The 21,481-nt window shown below is 50.9% G+C and overlaps 1 protein-coding gene across 8 annotated transcripts in view; it reads right to left on the minus strand.

The window, feature by feature from the left end:
* The window catches only part of SEC16A (SEC16 homolog A, endoplasmic reticulum export factor), a 63,662-nt gene that overhangs the window by 36,364 nt on the left and 5,817 nt on the right, over positions 1–21,481 (minus strand). For all 8 annotated transcript variants that reach the window (XR_014027955.1, XR_014027956.1, XM_081339515.1 and 5 more), the window contains exons 2-9: positions 16,965–20,558; positions 16,294–16,433; positions 13,686–13,774; positions 12,567–12,687; positions 8,084–8,273; positions 6,709–6,877; positions 4,219–4,361; positions 1,384–1,445 (exon numbers count right to left, since the gene is read on the minus strand). Coding sequence is in view for 6 of the 8 variants with exons in the window: in XM_081339515.1 (XP_081195641.1) it covers positions 1,384–1,445; positions 4,219–4,361; positions 6,709–6,877; positions 8,084–8,273; positions 12,567–12,687; positions 13,686–13,774; positions 16,294–16,433; positions 16,965–20,483 (4,433 nt within the window). In the remaining 2 variants the exon portion in view is untranslated. The remainder of the gene's footprint in view (positions 1–1,383; positions 1,446–4,218; positions 4,362–6,708; positions 6,878–8,083; positions 8,274–12,566; positions 12,688–13,685; positions 13,775–16,293; positions 16,434–16,964; positions 20,559–21,481) is intronic.

Raw genomic sequence — 21,481 nt, forward strand, 5'->3', positions numbered from 1 at the left:
TGAGTCATAAAAGAGCCGAGGTTGCCTACCCCTGCACTAGGGCCTTCTTCCTGCGGCACAACCCACGCTTCTCTTTGCAGTTTCTGTCTGCAAAGCGTTTGGCTGCCCTCGGGGAAACAAAGCTTTCACTTTCAGTACTGATATTCACAACAGCTGGCAATGCTGTCAGGACAACCGCTAAGTGTGGAGAAGGGAAGGCAAGGCTCCAAGGATTAATATCAGTTTGGACTGTCCGAAACAAAGCCCGCCCCAAGACTTTCCTGTCTTTGAACGTCAAGAGTCAAAGTGGTCATCTGTGAACTACCCCGGAACAAAATGCATCTGTCAGAACCCATTCCTATTTCATTTCTATCTTTCTTGTTGTTAGCTGTGAAGTCGTGTCCGACCCATCGTGACCCCATGGACCACATTCCTCCAGGCCTTCCTGTCCTCTACCATCTTCTGGAGTCCATTTAAGCTCACACCTACTGCTTCAGGGACTCCATCCAGCCACCTCATTCTCTGTCGTCCCCTTCTTCTCTTGCCCTCAACCTTTCCCAGCATTAGGCTATCCTCCAGTGAGTCCTTCCTTCTCATTAGGTGGCCAAAGGATCTGAGTTTCCACTTCAGGATCTGGCCTTCTAAAGAGCAGTCAGGGTTGATCTCCTCTAGGACTGACCGGTTTGATCATTTTGCAGTCCAAGGGACTCGCAGGAGTCTTCTCCAGCACCAGAGTTCAAAGGCTTCAATTCTTTGGTGCTCAGCCTTTCTTATGGTCCAACCATTTCTATCTATCCCCGCTGATCTAAGGCCAAATCTCACCTCTCCTGGGGTCCTGCCATTCTCCCAAGGGGGAGGGGGGACGTGCCTGCAGGGCTATTGCTTTCGCTTCCTCTATTAAGAACGTCAACCTTTTGCTTCATTTGTTACCCCTGTGTTCTCTGCTGGCTACCAAGTAACAATTTGTTTCCTGCACTATCTCTCTCTGCTCATTATCTTCCTAAACTGTCAAGTTAGAACAGGGGAGGGAATAAGGAACGTTTAACCCAGTGCCTGGTTTATGTCCCCACTCTCAGAGGAAGGCGTGAAGAAGCCGCCATCCGTCCATCGCTGCGTGAACCGGAGACGGATCGATGTCATCTCCCCTTTTTCCCCGCGATGGATTTAACACCTGCCCCACACTGGATGGGTGAACGGTGGGGTGGGGTCTAGTTTGGGGATACTCTAACCTATCGCTCTGCGTGGGAAATCTCAGATCCTGTCTATTATGCCTACTATCAACTACTCTTAATAAAAGTTCCTGTTGGAAGAAATTGTTTCGAAGAGTTCTGCTTTCTTAAGATGTGGGGTCGAAGTGGGTCCCGACGGCATCAAACCCGACTCCTCAAAGCCTCAAGAACTTACTTGGTGAGAGGGCCAGGAAAAGCTCTCATCTCCTCTTGCTCGGAAGAGTGTTGCATGAGCATCTGTGAAGAGACAAGAATCACAAATACAACCTGGGACAGCTCCTCTTCCCTGGGGGGAGATGCTATCTTGAAGACGGGTGCTGCAGATGCCGCCTTCGTGACCCACAAAGTGATATGGGTCACCCCACACAAGATAAAGGGCGAGTAACTTGTGAACTTGAGAACATCCTGCGAAGAGCTGAGAAGACAACCTTGATGAAGGCAGACAGCAAGCACTGCCTAGGCCCGTGATGGCGAAGCTTTTAGAGACCGTGTGCCCAAACTGCAACCCAAAACCCACTTATTTATCGCAAAGGGCCAACAGGGCAATTTAATCTGAATACTGAGGTTTTAGTTTAGAAAGAACAACTCTTACATTAACATCTTTTGTCTTAAAATAGAACACAATAACAGAGCTTTCAACGACACAAGCAACTTTTTAACTGAAAGGTAAAAGTTTGTATTTGGCATGCTTTTGAACCATGAATATGATTTTTGCTGTTGTATGCATGCTGATAATTTGTCTAACCTTGGCTTATATTTTGTAAGTTTGAGAGCAACAACATGCAGCCCTCAGGTCATCTGTTAGTCTGTTTCTGGTGTCAGATTTGATATAATTCAAAGCTGAAAACAGCGCTCTCCCCCCGGAGGCTTGTTTTGGCTAGGAAGGGGCTTGAGAAATGGCGTTTTCCTGTGAAATCTTAGCCAAAGAGTGAGGCACGTGTGCCCATAGAGAGGCCTCCGAGTGACCCCTCTGGCACGCATGCCATAGGTTCGCCACCACTGGCCTAGGCAAAAAAGCTTGGAGCGTTTCTTAAGTGCAGAGAACAGCAAGAGCACTTAAACTTATATACCACCCCATGATGCTTTACCACACTCTCTGAGCAGTTCATAGAGTCGGCATATTGTCCCCAAACAATCTGGGTCATTTTACTGACCTCGAAAGGATGGCAGGCAGAGTCAGCCCTGAGTCCATCTGGATCAAACTCCAGACTGTGGGCACAGTCAGCCTGCAATCCTACGTTCTAACCATTGCCCCACCCTGGTGAGAAAGGAGGTATAATGTTCAGAAGCAGCTCAGGCAGACTGAGCGAAGTGTGTTCCAGCACAATCAGATGGCAGGATTTTGCTACCGCAGTCGATCTCCATGAAAACAGATTTAGCCTTTCTGCGGAGTTAATCTCCTGGTCTACCTGCGGGGCTAACATCTCCCCTGTTCTGCAAGAATAATTTCATTTGAGGAGTGTGCAAATGTTCTGCGTGGCAGCTATTCAGAATTCCAAACCTGCAAAATGGGCTGCTTCGAGATACGGAGGAGCTTTTTGTGCTTCAAGCGTTTCCAAAGTGGGGTGTATGCGCAACTCAGACCCTGTTTCTCCACATTCAAAACAGTTTGATTTAAAAACCAAAGCAGGGAAGGAACAAACCTTGGCTTTTTTTTTTTTTTGGAAAAGTCAGACTTTAAGGAAGTAGCAACTCCTACCCAGTGGAGAAGAACTGAAGGCGCTAAAATCATACTTTTGTTTTGTACCCGGCGGCTCCACCAAGTCTAGTAGCAAGAACATTTCGATGCTTCTGGTGTTGAAAGCACTTGCTCTGGGCTGTGCAATCCACTGGGAAACTCTCGGGGTGAAATCCAAGAGCCTTTGCCTTGCCACAACAAATCTGGAGCCATATAAGACGCTAGTCCACATGGGCCAGCGTCTCGTCCCAATTACATTGACCTGTCCCACCCAGTCAGGCGGGGAGGGTCCAATCCTGCCAGTTGAAGAATTTTGACTGGCGGGGTCTAGGAAGAGACCCTTCTCTGCCACTGCCCTATGGAACACCCTCCTCCCAAAAGTGGGATTGCCCCCCCCCCGGCCTTCTGGATGGGCATGTGGGGTTCAAAGAGTGCCATGCAGCTTTGGGGCGGTTGGTGCCTGGAGGACGCTCCCTCTGCCTTTCAAATTATTCTTTCAGCTTAAAGGTAAAGCTAAAGGTTCCCCTGCACATGCGTGCTAGTCGTTTCCGACTCTAGGGGCCGGTGCTCATCTCCCTTTCAAAGCCGAAGAGCCAGCGCTTGTCCGAGGACGTCTCCGTGGTCATGTGGCCGGCATGACTAGACGCCAAAGGCGCACAGAGCGCTGTTACCTTCCCACTGTAGTGGTCCCTATTTTTCTACTTGCATTTTTACGTGCTTTCGAACTGCTAGGTTAGCAGAAGCTGGGATGGGTAACAGGTGCTCACTCTTTCTGCTTAGTTTTTACTTATTTCTCATCCTGTTCTCAGTCTACTTCAACTGTCTCTTTTTTACATGGTTTTATGGTTTTTACCTGTCCACTGCCCTGAATCGCTCAGTGAGACAGGCGGTGCCTAAATTCGATAAATGAACACAAATCGTCCTTGACTTACAACAGTTCATTTAGTGACTGTTCAAAATTACCAACGGCGCTGAAAACCGTAACTTATGACCGGTTTTTCACACTCACGACCACTGCAGCATCCCCCTGGTCACATGATCAGAATTCAGATGCCGGGCAACTGACTCCCATTTATGACTGTCACAGCGTCCCATGGGTGTGTGTGTGTGTGTGTGTCACGTGATCTGCTTCTGAGACCTTCCCACAAGCAAAGTCCATGGGGAAGCCGGATTCACTTAACAGCCGTTGTAAAATGGGGCAAAGCTCACCCGACAAGCGTTTCACTTAGCAACGTAAGCGCTGGGGTCAGCTGTGGCCGTAACGCAAAGGCTGCCGGTAACTAAGCACGGGGTAGCCGCTTTCCACCCGGCCGGCTGGTTCTCCTGACTCACCTCCATGCTGTGCATCTCGACCAAGGCTGGCTGGCCTTCGGAGGGAAGATTGGGGAGCACTTTTATCAGCTGACCCCCGGGCCCAAATTTTGCACAGACGTGGGGCATGGAAAACTTCTCGGGAGTCAACGGTCTGGAAGGGACTGCAGCCGAGAAAGAAACAAGAGAGTAGACAGGTTACGTAAAAAAAGGGGACAGAAAGACTTCCGTGCAGGTTTGGTGGGCCCGAAGTCAGGAGGACCTGGAAGGGCGAGAAAGCAAACTGGGCGACCAAACCATCAGCCTTCACCGCCGATCCAGCGGGGATTCCCAGCGTATTTTGCTTTCGCTTCTTGCCGGGGAAGCAAAGATAGAACCGTTTTTATTACAATTCCGCAAAATGTCCCAACCGAATTTTCCTCCAAATCCCAAGCAGAGAGAGAATTCAGGGAGAATTTCCCCACAATTTCCTCCTGCTTGAGCAGGGGGCTGGACTAGAAGATCTCCCAAAGTCCCTTCCAGATTCGATTCAGAGCAGCGCTTCTCAGTCTCAGCAACATTCAAGACGTACTCAAAGGTACGTCTTATTACAATTCCACAAAATGTCCTTCAAATCCCCAGGAGAACGAGAATTCATGTAACACCTCCCGCCAGAGCAGCGCTTCTCAAAATCAGCAGCTTTAAAATGTGCAGACTTCCACCATGCCAGCTGGGGAACTTTGGGAGTTGAAGTCCGCGCACGTCTTGGAGTTGCTAAGTAAGAAGTGAATACAAGAGGGGTATAAAAACCTGGGTGGATGGGAAGTGGCTGAAAATAGAGCGAAAAGGAGAGAATCCAACCAGTAAGATAAAGTGCAAAAAAAAAAGATAGGAAAAATGTTTTTTGACTTCCTTTAGTACAGATATACAGATAAAAATGCGCCCAGTTCTTATTCTAAAACCTATTCAGGTGTTTGGGGAGTTGAAGTCTGCATGTCTTGAAGTTTCAGGGGGGTGAGAGAACTGCTGCCCTGGAGGCCTGGCATGCAGTGAATCTGTACCCAGGGCAAGCTTTTCAAGAATCGCAGAAAAAAACATTCCACCGTCTTCCAAGACACGTGCCCCTCAACTTACAACCGAGACCGTTCAAAGTTACAGTGGCACTGCCAAAAAAAAAAAAGTGACTTCCAACCGGTCGTCACGCTCACAGCCACTGCACCATCCCCACCGTCGTGAGATAAAAATGTGGGTGCTTGGCAGCCACCGTGCATTTTACAACAGTTGCAACGTGTAAATCACTGGAGATTTTTAAGAAGAGGCTAGACAGTCACTTGTCTGAGATGGCACACGTCAGCGATGACGAACCTTTTGGAGACCGAGTGCCCAAACTGCAACCCAAAACCCACTTATGTATCGTTGGGTGCTGGGTGGGCGTGGCCCATGGGGTGGGCGTGGCTGCAGTGGTAACAGCAGACTGGGTGGGACTAAAAAGTTCAATCAATCAATTTCAACTTTGCGAGATCTTTTTTTTCCCCTGCAAGCAGTTGAAATTGATTGATTGAACCTTTTTTTCCCCCCACACAGCGGCAGAGGCCTAAAGCGAAAAGGTTTTATAAAACCCAGCTAAAGGCCTAGGAGTGGGGCGAGGGTGCGCGTGTGCCCACAGACGGCTGTGCCCACAGAGGGCACGCGTGCCAGTTTCACCACCACAGGCATAGGTTCTCCTGCTTGAGTAGGGGGCTGCACTAGAAGACCTCCAGGGTCCCTTCCAGATCTATTCGATTCTATTCTATTCTATTCTATTCTATTCTATTCTATTCTATTCTATTCTATTCTATTCTATTCTATTCTATTCTATTCTATTCTATTCTATTCTATCCCATAATTCTATTCTTATTTCTATTCTATTCTTATTTCTATTCTATTCTTATTTCTATTCTGTTCCGTTCCATATTCTATTCTATTCTATTCTATTCTATTCTATTCTATTCTATTCTATTCTATTCTATTCTGCATTCTAAATACTAATTCTAATTCTAGTCTATTTCTATTCCATATTCTATTCTATTCTAAATTCTAATTCCATTCTATTTCTATTCCATATTCTATTTCTATTTCTATTTCTATTCCATTCCATTCCATTCCAATTTATTTATTTATTTATAATGAGACTTGTATGCCGCCCTATTCTAATTCCAATTCATATTCTGTTCTATTTCATACGGGATCACCTTCTGCAACCCTCCCAACGGGCTTCATAGTTAATGGGGGAAGCTGGATTCACTTAACGGCCATATGATTTATTTAACAACTGCAGTGATTTGCATAACAACCCTGGCAAAAAGGCAATGAAATCAGATGTGGCTCACTCAACAACTGCCTTGCTCAGCAACAGAAATTCTGGTGCTGATTGTGTTTGTTGAGAACTGCCTGCACCCCAGGAAGAGTACATCACTTTTAGGAGATGAACTACAAAGCCGGGTGGAATTACTAGCCCCCTCCAGCGCCACTACATAGTTTTTTTTAAAATACCTTGCTCTACACCTGGCCAAGGCATTTGGGGCAAGGGATTGTAACTGCTCAAAGGTGGCTGGTTGATGTAGTATCTCGAGGAGGAATACTCTTCATGGAGTGAGGGTGGCTGAGGGTCACCATCATAGGCGTTCATAGTCAGGTCGTGGTTGCTTCGATACCGCTGGCTCTGGAGGAGACGGAAAGAAGGGTAGGTAAGCGTCAAAGAAACAGGAGCCTCCTTAGTCTGGATGCTGTGTGAGGCCTCAAGGCCAGTAAACGGCGGGCGGGCGGGTGGGAGGGAGGGAGGAAGGGAGGGAGGGAGGAAGGGAGGGAGGAAGGAAGACAGCCTTCCTGTTTGTCATTTATCTGCCATGTAAGCCACTGGTCCCCAAACTTTCCAGCTCCAGAGAAAGAGAGAGAGAGAGGGAGAAGGGGGAGGGAGGGAGGGAAGGAGACAAAGAGAGAGAGAGAGAAGGGGGAGGGAGGGAGGGAAGGAGAGAGAGAAGGGGGAGGGAGGGAAGGAGAGAGAAGGGGAGGGAAGAGAGAGAGAGAAGGGGGAGGGAGGGAGGGAAGGAAAGAGAGAAGGGGGAGGGAGGGAGAGAGAGAGAAGGAGGGAGGGAAGGAGAGAGAGAGAGAGAAGGCTTGAGGGAGGGAAGGAGAGAGAGAGAAGGGGGAGGGAGGGAGGGAGGGAGAAGAAGAAGAGAGAAAGAGAGAAGAGAGAGAGAGAAGGGGTGAGGAAAGAAGAGAGAGAAAGAGGGAGGGAGGGAGGGAGAGAGAGAGAGAGAGAGAGCACACAGCCCAGTTCCCAACAGGCCACAGACTGGTCCTGGGCCAGGGAGGAGGGACTGGGGACCCCTGACGCAACTGTCTTAACGGTATTTGACCACCACCAAACCAGAGCAGCACACAGAAGGCGACACAGATGCTCTGCTGTTTGCAAACCACTCTTGGCTCCCAAAGCCATTCAGAAAGCTTCATTTTCTGAAATCCAGGAACACACTACAGTGTCACCGATAAACTGGGAGGCCCCATTTCTCACTAAGTGAAACCAAAACACGCTAGCGGATCAAGGGATTTCTCGGGGCCGAGATGCTGTCGCCGAGCGTACTTTTAATTTCCTCTTGAGGGACAAAAGAAAAGCCGAGGTGAAGCGGCTGAAAGCGATTCTTCCGACTGTGGTAAGCAATCGGGACATTTGACACCCCCCCCAACAGAAGCACGAAGCTAAGGCGATCTGGAGGGAATCAAATTGCCCCAGCTAGGCACAGCCAACACCACAGGAAGTCGGCTGCGTCAAATTTGGGCTCGCTGGCCACGGAATTCTGCAAGTTGTAGTCCACCTGTCTTGAGGCGGCTGAGACACCCCGGCCGAGAACGCGCAAGGCCTCCTTACTTGCTGGGAACGGGAGCTGAAGCTGCTCTGCCGGCTGCGGGAGCTGTGGAGGCTGTGTCCTGAATGCTCGCTGTGGACACTGCGCCAGTCACTGTCGTCCGCGTAGGGATCCCTCCGTGGCTCCGGGTCCTCATCAAAGCTGCTCACAAACCGAGGGTCGTATCGCCAGTGGTCTTCGTACCGCTCGTGACTGCAGGGGGCGAGAGGGAAGGAACACCACAGCACAAGAGTTACACCTCATGTACATATGTATCTGCGTGTGAGTATGTGTGCGTGTGTGTGTACCTATGTAGACGAGCGGCGCAAAGAGCTATGGAAAGATACATGGTCAACACTACAAGAGAGAAAGACCTGCGCGTGGACTAGAGAAGAAACAAGTGTGTCAATGCTGCAAACATTGGACATTTTTGTCTTGACAATATAAGAGGCAGCCTTTCCCTTTAAACTGTTTTGCTTTTGAAAAATGAAGCTGGGGGTGGAGGGTGGGGGCAGGAGAATGCTACCCCAGTTGTTTTTTTTAACGATATGGGAAATAGAACAGAAGAAAAGCTTTGCGTGTTAAACTAACTGGAGAATGTGATTTATGATGTTTAAATTAAGGGAGGGAATCGTGTTTGATACGATGTGTTCAGGGGAGGAGAATTCAGATGTTGGCCTCTATCTATGAGTGCCGATGCTTCGTTCTCATTATTATAGGCTTTTTTAGAATAAACAATGCTGGAATGTTCTTTGAACTGTCTCATTTAGTCGGAACCATGAGAGAAAGTATACGATGGGGTCAGAAGAGTAAAGGCCTTGAAAAGGAAATGGGGAGGGGGGGGCACCTAGCAAGAAGAACCGAGGGCAAGTGGACCAAGTCAGCCATAGAATGGATCCCACTTGATCAAAAGCGTCCACGAAAGAGACCTCAAACAAGATGGCTTGGCGACATCGGCAAGTATGGCGGGCCCAACTGGCAAAAGAAAGTTCAGGACCGTATCGGTTGGAAACAGGCGGAAGAGGCCTTCATCCTGCATTTCATTGCAGGGAGAATCTTATATGTGCAAAACTGGAAAGAAGCATCAATTCCCACAATGGGAGAATGGATTGAAAAAGGGTTAGAATTGGCAGAGGTTGCAAAGTTGACTGCTTAAGGAAAAGAACATCACTAGCTTTGTTTCCACTGGGAATGTGACTCTGGAGTTCCGCTCAAAAGAAATAAAAATGAAGTTTTGATTTTGGGATTTTGGTTTTCGATGGCTAAATAATTGTTGTTATAGAAACGGCTAGTACTTGTCAGTAAAAAGTTGAGACTTTTATTTTACTGTGTAATTGAATGTAGCAAAAAGAAAGTCAGAAATCACTTTTTTTCCTTTTCCTTAACTTCATTCACACACAGCCCGCCTTTCCTTAGCGTGTAGTCCTTAATGGAAGTGCATCTACATGGAGGGAAGTAAGCAGTGGGGTACCCCAAGGTTCTGTCTTGGGCCCAGCCTTCATATACGATTTAGACGAGGGGATAGAAGGAGAAGTCACCAAATTTGCAGATGACACCAAGCCAGCAGGAATAGCCAATACCCCAGAAGATAGGCTCAAGATCCAGATGGATCTTGACAATGGCCCTACCTAACAAAATGAAATTCAGTGGTGAGAAAAATTAGGTCCTACACCTAGGCACGGAGAATGAAGTGGCTGGATGGAGTCACTGAAGCAGGAGGCGTGAGCTTCAAGGGACTCCAGAAGATGGTAGAGGACAAGAAGGCCTGGAGGAACGTTGTCCGTGGGGTCGCGACGGGTCAGACACGACTTCGCAACTAACAACAACAACAACACACCTAGGCAGGAGAAAACCAAACGCCAAGGTGTAGAACAGATGGACTCTGGCTGAACACCAGGAATTTGGTGTCCTACATCATGAGAAAGGCAGGGCTAGATGAATCAAAAGTTGGAATTAAGATTGCTGGAAGAAACATCAACAACCTAAGATATGCAGATGATACCACTCTAATGGCAGAAAGTGAAGAGGAACTAAAGAGCCTCTTGTTGAGGGTGAAGGAGAGTGCAAAAGTTGGGTTGAAACTAAACATTAAGAAAACTAAGATCATGGCATCCGGCCCTCTCAATTCCTGGCAAATAGATGGGGAAGAAATGGAGGTAGTGACCGATTTTATTTTCCTGGGCTCCAAGATCACTGCAGATGGGGACTGTAGTCAAGAAATTAAAAGACGCTTGCTCCTTGGGAGGAAAGCCATGGCAAATCTAGACAGCACACTAAAAAGCAGAGACATCACCCTGTCAACAAAAGTGCGTATAGTCAAGGCTATGGTCTTCCCAGTTGCAATGTATGGCAGTGAAAGTTGGACCGTAAGAAAGGCTGAGCACCAAAGAATTGAGGCCTTTGAACTATGGTGCTGGAGAAGACTCCTGCGAATCCCTTGGACTGCAAGGCGATCAAACCGGTCAGTCCTAGAGGAGATCAACCCTGACTGCTCTTTAGAAGGCCAGATCCTGAAGCTAAAACTCAAATACTTTGGCCACCTAATGAGAAGGAAGGACTCACTGGAGAAGAGCCTCATGCTGGGAAAGATTGAGGGCAAGAGAAGAAGGGGACGGCAGAGAAGGAGGTGGCTGGATGGAGTCACCGAAGCAGGAGGCGTGAGCTTAAATGGACTCCAGAAGATGGTAGAGGACAGGAAGGCCTGGAGGAACGTTGTCCATAGGGTCGCGATGGGTCGGACACGACTTCGCAACTAACAACAACAACAACAACAACAACTGGACAACCATTTCAGTCTGAGGCAGCTGTGTGCCGCATCTGACAAAAAAAACCCCCAATGCGGTCTTGGCCTGCATTGATACATCAAGGTCACATGAACCGATAGTACCACTTCATGCTAAACACTTGGAATACGGCATCCAGATCTCTTCACCACCATATAAAAAAGTTGCTGAGACCCTAGAAATAGTGCAGAAAAGAGCAACTAAGGTGATAAAGGGCATGGAAGACAAATAATATGAGAAACAGCTAAGAGAACTAGTTAGTATGATTTGTTGGGTTTCTTTTAACTAGTATACTATGACTATCACTCAGTGTTGCATCTTATGATTTATAGTGAATGTATTTTTATGTTGATTATGATCATGATTTATCACTGTTGCTCGTACATACACTGAGAGCTTCTGCACCGGAGACAAATTCCTTGTGTGTCCAGCCATGCTTGGCCAATAAAGAATTCTATTCTATTCTATTCTATTCTATTCTATTCTATTCTATTCTATTCTATTCTATTCTATTCTATTCTATTCTATTCTATTCTATTCTATTCCATTCCATTCCATTCCATTCCATTCCATTCCATTCCATATATTCTATTCTATTCCATTCCATTCCATTCCATATATTCTATTCTATTCTATTCTATTCTATTCTATTCTATTCTATTCTATTCTATTCTATTCTATTCTATTCTATTCCATTCCATTCCATTCCATTCCATATATTCTATTCTATTCTATTCTATTCTATTCTATTCTATTCTATTCTATTCTATTCTATTCTATTCTATTCTTTCTAATTTTAATTTTAATTCTATTCTATTAATTATTCTTATTCTACTCTACTCTATTCTGTCTAGCCCAGGGGTGGGGAACCTTGGCTCTTTTATGACTTGTGGACTTCAACACCCAGTATTCCTGAACCAGACATGCCGACTCTGGAATTCTGGGAGTTGAAGTCCACAAATCATAAAAGAGCCAAGGTTGCCCGCCCCTGGTCTAGCCTAATGAGGAGAGGAAATTTGGGGTGTGTGTGTGTGTGTGTGTGTGTGACAGGATAGCTGTTTTCTGGTACATGAGTGACTGCCATGCAGAGAAGGGACTTACAGTACCATCCAAATTTTCTGAGGGTGGGATAAGAAACAATGGATGGAAGCTCGTTAAAAAGCTTGTTTTCCCTCGCCCTAAATTGTGGGTGCACCATTGCTGGAGGTTTTCAAGAAAAGACTGGACAACCATCTGTCCAGCATAATATGAGGTCTCCTGTCATGGGCAAGGGGTTGGGAATTAGAAGACTTAAAAGGTCTCTTCAGGCCCTAGGATTCTATTCAGTTCTGTTCTAGTCAATAAAAAATGGGTGTTTTTTTTATTGGACTTCCATGCCAAACCTCAAACTGAGCACTCCCTTGGATCAAAAGCTTCCAGCTCAAACACACAAGGGGGTTAGTCTGACAAGCTGTAAAGCAGGCTGCAGACTCCGCAAAGCAGCCCAGCAGTTGAAACAGTCTTGAGGCTTCATTTTACCCTCCCTGTGTGAAGCAGACCCCACGGCCTCGGTGCAAAGTCATGCTTAAGAACTAAGCCTTCTTGGTGGAAGACCCTTTCAAGCAGTCCCAACTGTCTTTCATGCTGTTTGCTTCGCTCTGCTCGCACATCCCCCCCCAAATGGCCCAGAAGGTCACCATTCCCAAATCCATTTGGACCCCGGAGGCATCAAACATTCACAAACCTGTTTCCACGCTGATAGGGTTCTTTCTTTGGGTAAAGGCTGTGATCCGTGTTGTACCAATACCTCTGGTCATAAAGCCGAGGATCTCGGAACCTGGCGTCATAATTTGAAGGGTAACGATCTTAAAACAGAAGAACGGGACAATCAGTCGCCATGGAGGCTCTGCATTTACTGCTTTGAAATATGGCTGGTTCAAAAGGGACAACAGCCCGTGTCTCCTCTCAGTCAGCGGGACTTAGATCAGGGATAGCCAAGAATTAACTAGCATCTTTTTACGGGTGGGTGCAAGTGGTTTCTGTCCCTGAAACACAGCCAGGTTTCAACTTACGACTCGTTGCTTAACAACCTTTTTAAATTTCGTCTGGCAAGTCTAAAATGTTGTGCCCACATTTGGGAACGAACTTGATTTTATGGCCAGCTGCAGTCTCCCACAGTCGGGAGCAATTTGCAATTATTTTTTGCTGGTTTCTATCAAAAAAACAGGGACGCGGTGGCTCAGTGGGTTAGGACGCTGAGCTTGTTGATCAGATGGCCGGCAGTTTGGCGGGTCGAATCCCGAGTGCCGCGTAGCAGAGTGAGCGCCTGTTACTCGTCCCAGCTTCTGCCAACCTAGCAGTTCGAAAGCACGTAAAAATGCAAGTAGAAAAATAGGGACCACTATGGTGGGAAGGTAACAACAGCGTTTTGTGCGCCTTTGGCGTCTAGTCATGCCGGCCACATGACTATGGAGACGTCCTCGGACAAGCGCTGGCTCTTCGGCTTTAAAACAGAGATGAGCACCGGCCCCTAGAGTTGGAAACAACTAGCACGCATGTGCGGGGGAACCTTTACCTTTACCTTATCAAAAAACACCTGTTTGGAAGAATGGACTCATACAACTGTAGTGTTCACTGCAAAAATGTCTGGTCACGCAGGTGCCTCCACCTAAGACTGTAACAACACAATGCCCAAAATGCGGTCCCCAATTGTTGCTGTAAGTCAGGGACTACTTGTAGTTTGTTCAAACTTTTAATGTCTTTAAATAGCCTCTACAGAGATGAAAGAGATAAAATCTGGCCTCTGCTAGGGGGAATTCGTATATTAAAACTGGCATATTTTGATGTCGGAGCCTATCCTTACCTCCGTTATCATACAGATTTGAGTAATAGTCTCCAAAGTAGCCATTCCATCCACTTTTGTTGGTGTAATAGTCATCGGGATAATCTTGTCTGGGGAAGGATTGGAGGGGGGGGGGAGAAAAGAAAAGATTTAAGATTGAAATTCACAAGTCCCAAGGCTAGCAACACACGTGACGCGCTGCTGAAAAGCACACAGTTGAAACACATCAGCTTGTTGTTTCTTGAGAAGTGCCAGATTCCTCCCACCCCACCCCCACTTCTGTCTCCCCCCCCCCCTCCCTCCCCAAGATCAGGATGTTTATGTCAATCCTATCTAATTTCTGCAGTTCTTCCTCAGGAACAAAATTGGAAGTGGAAGGTGATCGATTCTGGAAAGGAAAGTCTAATCGCCTTCTGGAAAAGCAGCTTTGGAACAACCATGATCTGGGTGGCTGAAAACCCCCATAAGCATAGGATATAACTGCAATCAACCAGATATAAGCCAATATATTTCTGGATTTTCTGCTCTACAGGGCTAATTTTTAGGTACCCCATGCTGGTAAGTTCTCGGCTTGTAAACCAGTTGCCTTGGGACTCCTTCAAGTTATGATGACCCTCCACAAAAGGTAATTACAACCTGGTTCGGAGGTTGCTGCTTACCTTCTCACCGCATTTATGGCCCTTTGCAAGGTTCCATGGACATGTGACCATGATTTGCTTTGTTTTTGCCAGGTTTTGAGGACCTGTATACTGCACGAGCCAAAAAAAGGGCTGTGAAAATATCTACAAGGCCCCTCGCATCCTGGACATAAGCTCTTTCCACCTCTACCCTCAAAATGACGCTATAGGGCCGTGATGGCGAACCTATGGCACGCGTGCCGTCGTCCCAGTCCTAGGCCTTCAGCTGGGTTTTATAAAACCTTTCCGCTTTAGGCCTCCGCCGCTGTGTGTAAAAAAAAAAAAGTTCAATCAATCAATTTCAACTTCTCGGGGGGGAAAAAAAAATCTTGCAAAGTTGGAATTGATTGATTGAATCTTAGTCCCACCCAGTCTGCCGTGACCACCTCAGCCACGCCCACCCAATAGGCCACACCCACCCAATGGGCCACACCCACCCGGCCCCTGACAATACATACGTGGGTTTTGGGTTGCAGTTTGGGCACTCGGTCTCTAAAAGGTTCGCCATCACCGCTATAGGGCACTGCACACCAGAACAACTAGACCAGGGGTAGGCAACCTCGGCTCTTTTATGACTCATGGACTTCAACTCCCAGAATTCCTGAGCCAGCTATGCTGGCTCAGGATTTCTGGGAGTTGAAGTCCATGAGTCATAAAAGAGCCGAGGTTGCCTACCCCTGAACTAGACACAGGGACAGTCTTTCCCCCCACGTCGTCACTCTGCTAAACCACTAATTCGCACAACACTGTCACACTATCGAGTGAGGCCATATTGCTCTTATTCTTCTCATCCTTCCTATTCCCCATCTTCTTATGACTATAGTTTTGTGGCTTGTACCTTGTGATTTATATTGTTGTATTTACTATCCTAATACGATTTATGCCGATTGCTTATTTAGTATCCTATGACTAAGTGCTGAACCTTTACGATGAATGTATTTTTAACGATGACTATGATTTATCACTTATTGCTTTTATGCACCCTGACAGCTTATATGCACCGGAGACAAATTCCTTGTGTGTCCAATCACGCTTGGCCAATAGAGAATTCTATACTCTATACCAGCGATGGCGAACCTTTTAGAGACCGATGTGCCCAAACTGCAACTGAAAACCCACGTATGTATCGTCGGGTGCCGGGTGGGCGTGGCCCATGGGGTGGGCGTGGCTGCGGCGGTAACGGCAGACTGGATGGAATTAAAAAGTTCAATCAATCAATTCCAACTTTGCGAGAACTTTTTTTTCCCCCGCCAGAAGTTGAAATTGATTTGATTGAACCTTTTTTTTCTTTTTTTGCACACGGCGGCGGAGGCCTAAAGCGAAAAGGTTTTATAAAGCCCAACTGAAGGCCTAGGACCGGGACGACGGCGCGCGTGCCCACAGAGAGGGCTCCGCGTGCCACCTGTGCCACCCGTGCCGTAGGTTCGCCACCACAGTTCTATACTAATAACAGTGGTAAGTCGAGGACTACTTGTGAGCAAAATTTCAGCCCAGAGGAGAAAGACCAGCCTACTTGAGCACCCAGCCTCTTTTTCTCATAGTTTTTGAAAGTATTCAATCTCACGAGGAACTCCGCCAGCGAAGGAAAACTGCAAAAAACTCCACTAGGCGCCAGGAGCAAAGGGCCCTGAGCCATATTATTGCAGTCTGCATGGGTCAGGTAGAGAACATCCAAGCAGGCCTACCAGAAAGTCAATAACATGTCTCTGAGGAAAGAGAGGGGCAGACACCAACGTGACCTAGAAGAAAATCTCAGAAGGCCGGTAAGAATGCTCTTATCGCCCCCAGCTTTCGGAAAACGCATCCCCTTTTCCAGGGTTTATTCCCGGGAATGTCTGCGATTAGCGGACCCGCTCGATAAAAGAGACTTCCACTTTCCAAAGTGGGCCAAATTAAAAACGTTTCTGTCGGCGCTCTCGCTTCCTCCGCCTCTTTTGCAAAACGCCGCTTACCGGGAGACCGGTCTTTCCGAAGTGTGGCTGGCTCTGGAACCGGGCCGCTCAGCTTCAGGGTACCAGTAACTCCCCGTCTCCCGATAGGCAGCTGGCTGGTCGTACTGGGTGTAGGAAGTGTTGTACCGGCCGTAGGCGTCCTCCGAGAGACAAAAAAAAAAGGGTTACTTTACCCTCAGGAGCAAGTCAAGAGGCCAGCCAAACGTTTGGTGGCCGCCCCCCCACGCTTTCCCGGGTTTTGGAAGCATCAAAACAAACACAGAAGCCAAATTTCCAGGTGAAAATTAAATTGAACACAAGCCGATTGCGACCCCTGCTAGCAAAAGGCCAGTGTGATTTCAGAGCCCTTCGGGTTGCAAGGCAGCCGCCGGGGCTGAAGTTCTCGGGGGTCTGGGGGCTTGGATGACCACCTTCTGCCACCTCTGGAGAGCCTATCGGAGGCGGCCTCGGAAGGCAAAAATCTCCTCCCTGGCCAACAATTCTGCCCTTCAGCAGAAATCCCTAGTCTGAAGAACGGCCCCTACAATTTCTCCAGGGGGGAAGAGTTTTCACTGAAGAAACCCCCCCCTCCCCACTAAATGTGAGCGCAGGATCGCCCCTGAAGTCCCAGCCCAGGGGGAGGGGTCCCCCCGGAGGATGGCCGAAGAGGACCAGAGCACGTTTCACTCTACCTGGTAGTCGAGGTGAGCAGCCCTCGGATCCACTGGGGGGTAGGAGTAGCCGTCGTAGGGCTGCTGGTAGTAGTAGTAGGAGTTGGGGGGCAGGCCGTAGGTGTTCTGGGGGTTCTGCGAAGGAGGGTACTGCTGCTCGTGGCGCGAGGGGGGGCGAGCAGGTTGAGGGCCGCTGGTGGCCGTCGATCCAGGAGGAGGCCCGACGCTGGGGGGCAGGCGGGGATCTTGCCTGAAGTCGCTGCTGGCCGGAGGGTGGCTGGGTGGTGGCGGGGCTGAGCTGCCTTCCAAGGGAGCGCCCGAGTAAGGCTTCGGACTCAGCCCCCGAGCATGCGGCACCTGGAGGTTGGGGGAAAGGGGAGGGTGCCGGGAAGCTGCCGGGCCCTGCTCCAAGGGCACGCCTCGCTCGGAGGGCACCACGGGCCCCGGGTCCTTTGTGACCTGCTGATAGAACTGCTGCGGGCCTCGAGCGTGGGAGTCAGCGGGACCGGCCGGTCCAGGCGCCAGAGGAAAGCCCTGGCTGCCCCAAAGGGGCTGGCCGAGCCCTTGAGGCCCAGTCCCGGCCCTGCTCTGAGGCCTGGTGCCGGCCAGATCCAGCACTTTGGAAAGCTCCGGGCAATTGGAAGGGTTCTGAGGCCAGCCAGCTAGGCTACTGCTGGGCCCCCCAAGTGGAGCCAGGCCAGCGGCGTGGGAGAGCTGAGCGCTGGCGGCCGGCTGGCCAGCACTCTCCGAAGGCAGCGCTTCTGTGGCAGGGGCTTGGGGGCCTTCCCTAGCTAGGTTGAGGGGGACCTGAGGCCCGGACTGAGCCAGAGACTTGGGGGCCGCCGTTTCAGCTGCGCCAAGTGGGCCGTGGAAGAAACTAGCATTTGAGTGAACTCGGCCACCGGGCGGGTTTTCCGCAGGGAAGCTGCAGCTGCCGCTCTTGCCCAGCAGAGGGCCCCCACTCGTGCCCGGCTCCTTGGCGGAAGGGCTCTTTTCCGGCTGGCCCACCGGAAGGGCGAGAGAGGAGCCGGCTGGCGGGGCCAAGCTGCCAACCTGACTCGGCGGGGCGAGCAAGATCGGCTGGTTCTGGAGCGTCTCCGTCGGGGGGGAGGAGAGGAGGCTGGCGTAACCCAGACTCCCCTGAGAGCAAACGGCCTCCTCGTCCCCCAGCTTGGGCGGGTTTTCCAAGTTTTCAGACGGGAGGCTTCCGGCGTGGGACCCCGGCTTGCTCGGCAACGCTTCCTCCTGGGGCTGAACCACCCGGGCGGACGGCTTCGCCGGGACGTACACCGCAGGGGCGGCGGGGGCGAGGAGCACGTTGCCTCCAAAACTGGGCAGTTCGTTGTGCGCCCAAAGGGTGGTGGCCGGGCTCTCGCACTTCTTTCCCAGGCCCTGAGCTCTGGCACTCGACCTCTTCTCTATCCCTGCCCCGCCGGCAGGCTGCCGGGGCCCTCCGCCGCTGCCCGCAAGGGAGAGGGCCAAGGAGTGGGCTGGGGGTAGGAAGAGTGTTTCCAGATTGTCGGGAGGCTGCTCCAGATTTCCCGGGGAGGCCACGGAAAGCACGGAGCTTCTCTGGGCACCCCTTTGGTTGGGACGGTCCTCTCTCAGCTCGGCCACCACCTTCGCCTGGTCGGTCTCCGGGGGCTTGACGCCCAGGCTGTGGGACCTCACTGGCTCAAAGCAGCTGTTGACACTGGTCTGAAAAACCCCCGTGGGTTTGGGGGGGCTGGGCGTCAGCGCTTGGGAGGGGGGGCTGTGGAAATTCTTGCCAGGCTCCTGCGCTCCCACATCTGCTCCTAGTGGAGAGGAGTCAATCTGCTTAAAAAAGCCGCGGGAGGCCTCTTGCTCGGGCTTCCCGCTCTCCTGCTGAATGAAGGTGCCCAGCTCTTGAGGCCGGGCAGGGCCCGCCGCGCTCCTGGGGCTCAAGTTGCTATAGTTAGACGAGACGCTGTCGGGCCGGACAGGCCGTGGGAACCCGCTGGGGGCCTCCAGGTTGGGTCCTCCTTCCAGATGGCTGCCCCCGGCTTGGCTCTTGGGAAGCAGCGGGGCCAGCGAGGCGTAGCGGCTGGAATCCGAGGCTGCCCCCGGGGAGGAACGGCCCTGCGAGGGAGGCTCCCTCGGCAAGACTTCCTGGTTCTGAAGGCACTCCTGGTTTTCCACACTTTCGTACAGCCCGCCGGCAGAGCAGCCTCCGGCTTGCTGAACGAGGCCGGCTCTGTCCTCTCCATGGAAGGGCGTCTTCTCACCGGCCTGCGGAACGACGGCCGCCGGTCTAAGGAAACGCTGGGTGCCCGCCTCCTGGGCTGCTGCCTCTGCCGCCATAGCCACATTAGCCTGGGCTGGTGAGAAATGAGCCGGTGGCCCTGGGTGCCCGTGCAAAGGCTGGTAATACGTGTGACCCATCGTCTGCTGGAAGGCCTCCGGGTCCGCTCTGGCAGCGTGGCCGTTGTTCTCCGAGGACAGGATCTCCTCGTTCTCAGCCTCGTCCCCCTTGAAGAACATGGAGATCGTCCCTGAATTGGCCTCGTCCGGGCAAGGCCGACTCCCAGCCTCAGACGGCCCCTGGGCGTGGCCGGGGGGGATGTTCTCCTGAGAAGTCGGGGCCCCCGAAGGATAAGTCGCTTCCAGGGGCTGCAAGTAAAAGTGTTCTTGGGGCAGCTGGCCGGCCCAAGCGTTGGTGCCCCCGGGGCCCTGCCAAGCGCTACTGGGGGGCAGAGTCACCCCGGAGGCCTCGGCAAGCGTGAAGGGCGCCTGGGAGACGCCGGGCAGCCCAGGCTGCTGAGGGGGAGTTGGGTGGAGATCCAGCTGGGGGCCCGGATGGGAAACGGAGATGCTGGAATGTGCGGCGCTCCCAAAGGCATTTCGGGACAGGGGCTCCGGGTAAGGCAAGTAGGCGGAACTTGGGGGAGGCATCCACTGGGGCACCGTCTGCTGAAGGTGGGAGAAGGCCGGCAACGGTGACGGGACCCCACCGGGGTTGCCGGGATTCCTACTCACATCAGGCCCACCCGACGGCCTGTCCGGGACGGAAGTCGAAAGAGGGTTTTCGGGGGCAATCATCACGGGCTGAGGCTGCTCCACCGGGTGGCGTGGGGGGCCGTGCTCCGCGCTTGGATGCATTTCGGTGCTGTTGGTGACCCCTTTGGGGAAGGTTGACACGGAGGCTGCGGAAATGGGAAGTGAGCCGCCGGCTCCCGACTGGGAGGCCGAGAGAGACGTTAACGACGGAGTCGGCGCGTGAAGAAGGTCCCCAGAGGACGGGTGAAGGGGAGCAGCCGGTGGAGGGAAAGCCGACGAAGAAGAGCCTTTGGCAGGAGCCGGGTCTCCTTGGGGGGCACTGCTCAGTGGGGAGCTGCGGGGGACTTGCTTCCCAAAGGCAAAGGGGTCTGTCACAGGTTGCACGGGTCCGGCCGCTGCTGCAGCAGAGGTGGGGGCATTTGCCCGCCTACCGTAGGGGCCATTGCGCCAATGCATGTTCCAGGAAGGAGCGAGAGGAGGGCCTCCGACCCCCGGGGGGGCTGTCCGAGGAGGGGGCTGCATGATAAAAGTGGAGCCAAGTCACTTGCCAGAGGAACAGCAGATGCAGCGGAGCCGGCTTGCCTTCGTATGCAGAAGCTGAAGAAGACAGAAAAAAGTGGAATTAGTGGCAGTCCTCCGTATATAACCACTTGCTGAGAAGTTAAAAAAAAAGGTAAAGGTTCCCCCGCACACACGTGTTAGTTGTTTCTGACTCTAGGGGCCGGTGCTCATCTCCGTTTCAAAGCCGAAGAGCCAGCGCTTGTCCGAGGACGTCTCCGTGGTCATGTGGCCGGCACGACTAGACGCCAAAGGCGCACGGAACGCTGTTACTTTCCCACCGTAGCGGTCCCTATTTTTCTACTTGCATTTTTATGGGCTTTCGAACTGCTAGGTTGGCAGAAGCTGGGACGCGTAACAGGCACTCACTCACTCAGAAGTTGTGGTAGCACTAAACCAGCGGTGGTTACAACCGATACTTGGAGCTCCGGCTGTTCCAGCATCTCTACAACGGGGTGATCGCCACTTGCCAGCTCCCCTCTGGGAGAAGACCTCCTGCAGCCCCACTGTGTCTCCCACACGCACGGCACCTCTTGCACCCCTGCCCGATGCCTCTCGGGTGCCCTCTTGCTCCCTTCCCCACCCAGCAGCAGCCACTGACCTGCCTGCCAGTCCGGGACTGGCGACTTCCTGCCGGCTTCATCACTAACTTTGGTTTGGGGCAGCCCGCAGGAAGTTGCCTTCCCTAATGACTGTGGAATTCAGCTAACGACGGCAGCCAGGATTGCAGAGATTGCTGCCATTAAGTCACACAGTTGTAATTGACGACCACGTCACTTAATGATGGAAACTCTGGTCCCAATTGACATCGTAAGTCAAGGACTACCTATGTATGCTTGCTGGTCGATAAAGAATATGGATTTCTGGAGATGAAATAAGCATCTCTAGAAAAAAAAATAAAAATCTGGCATGTAACATTTATAAAGCACAATTTGAATATGCTAAATATATTGGCTGTCCTG

The sequence above is a fragment of the Vipera berus genome (genome assembly GCF_964194415.1).
Source record: "Vipera berus genome assembly, chromosome: 15".
NCBI classification, from domain to species: Eukaryota; Metazoa; Chordata; class Lepidosauria; order Squamata; family Viperidae; genus Vipera; species Vipera berus.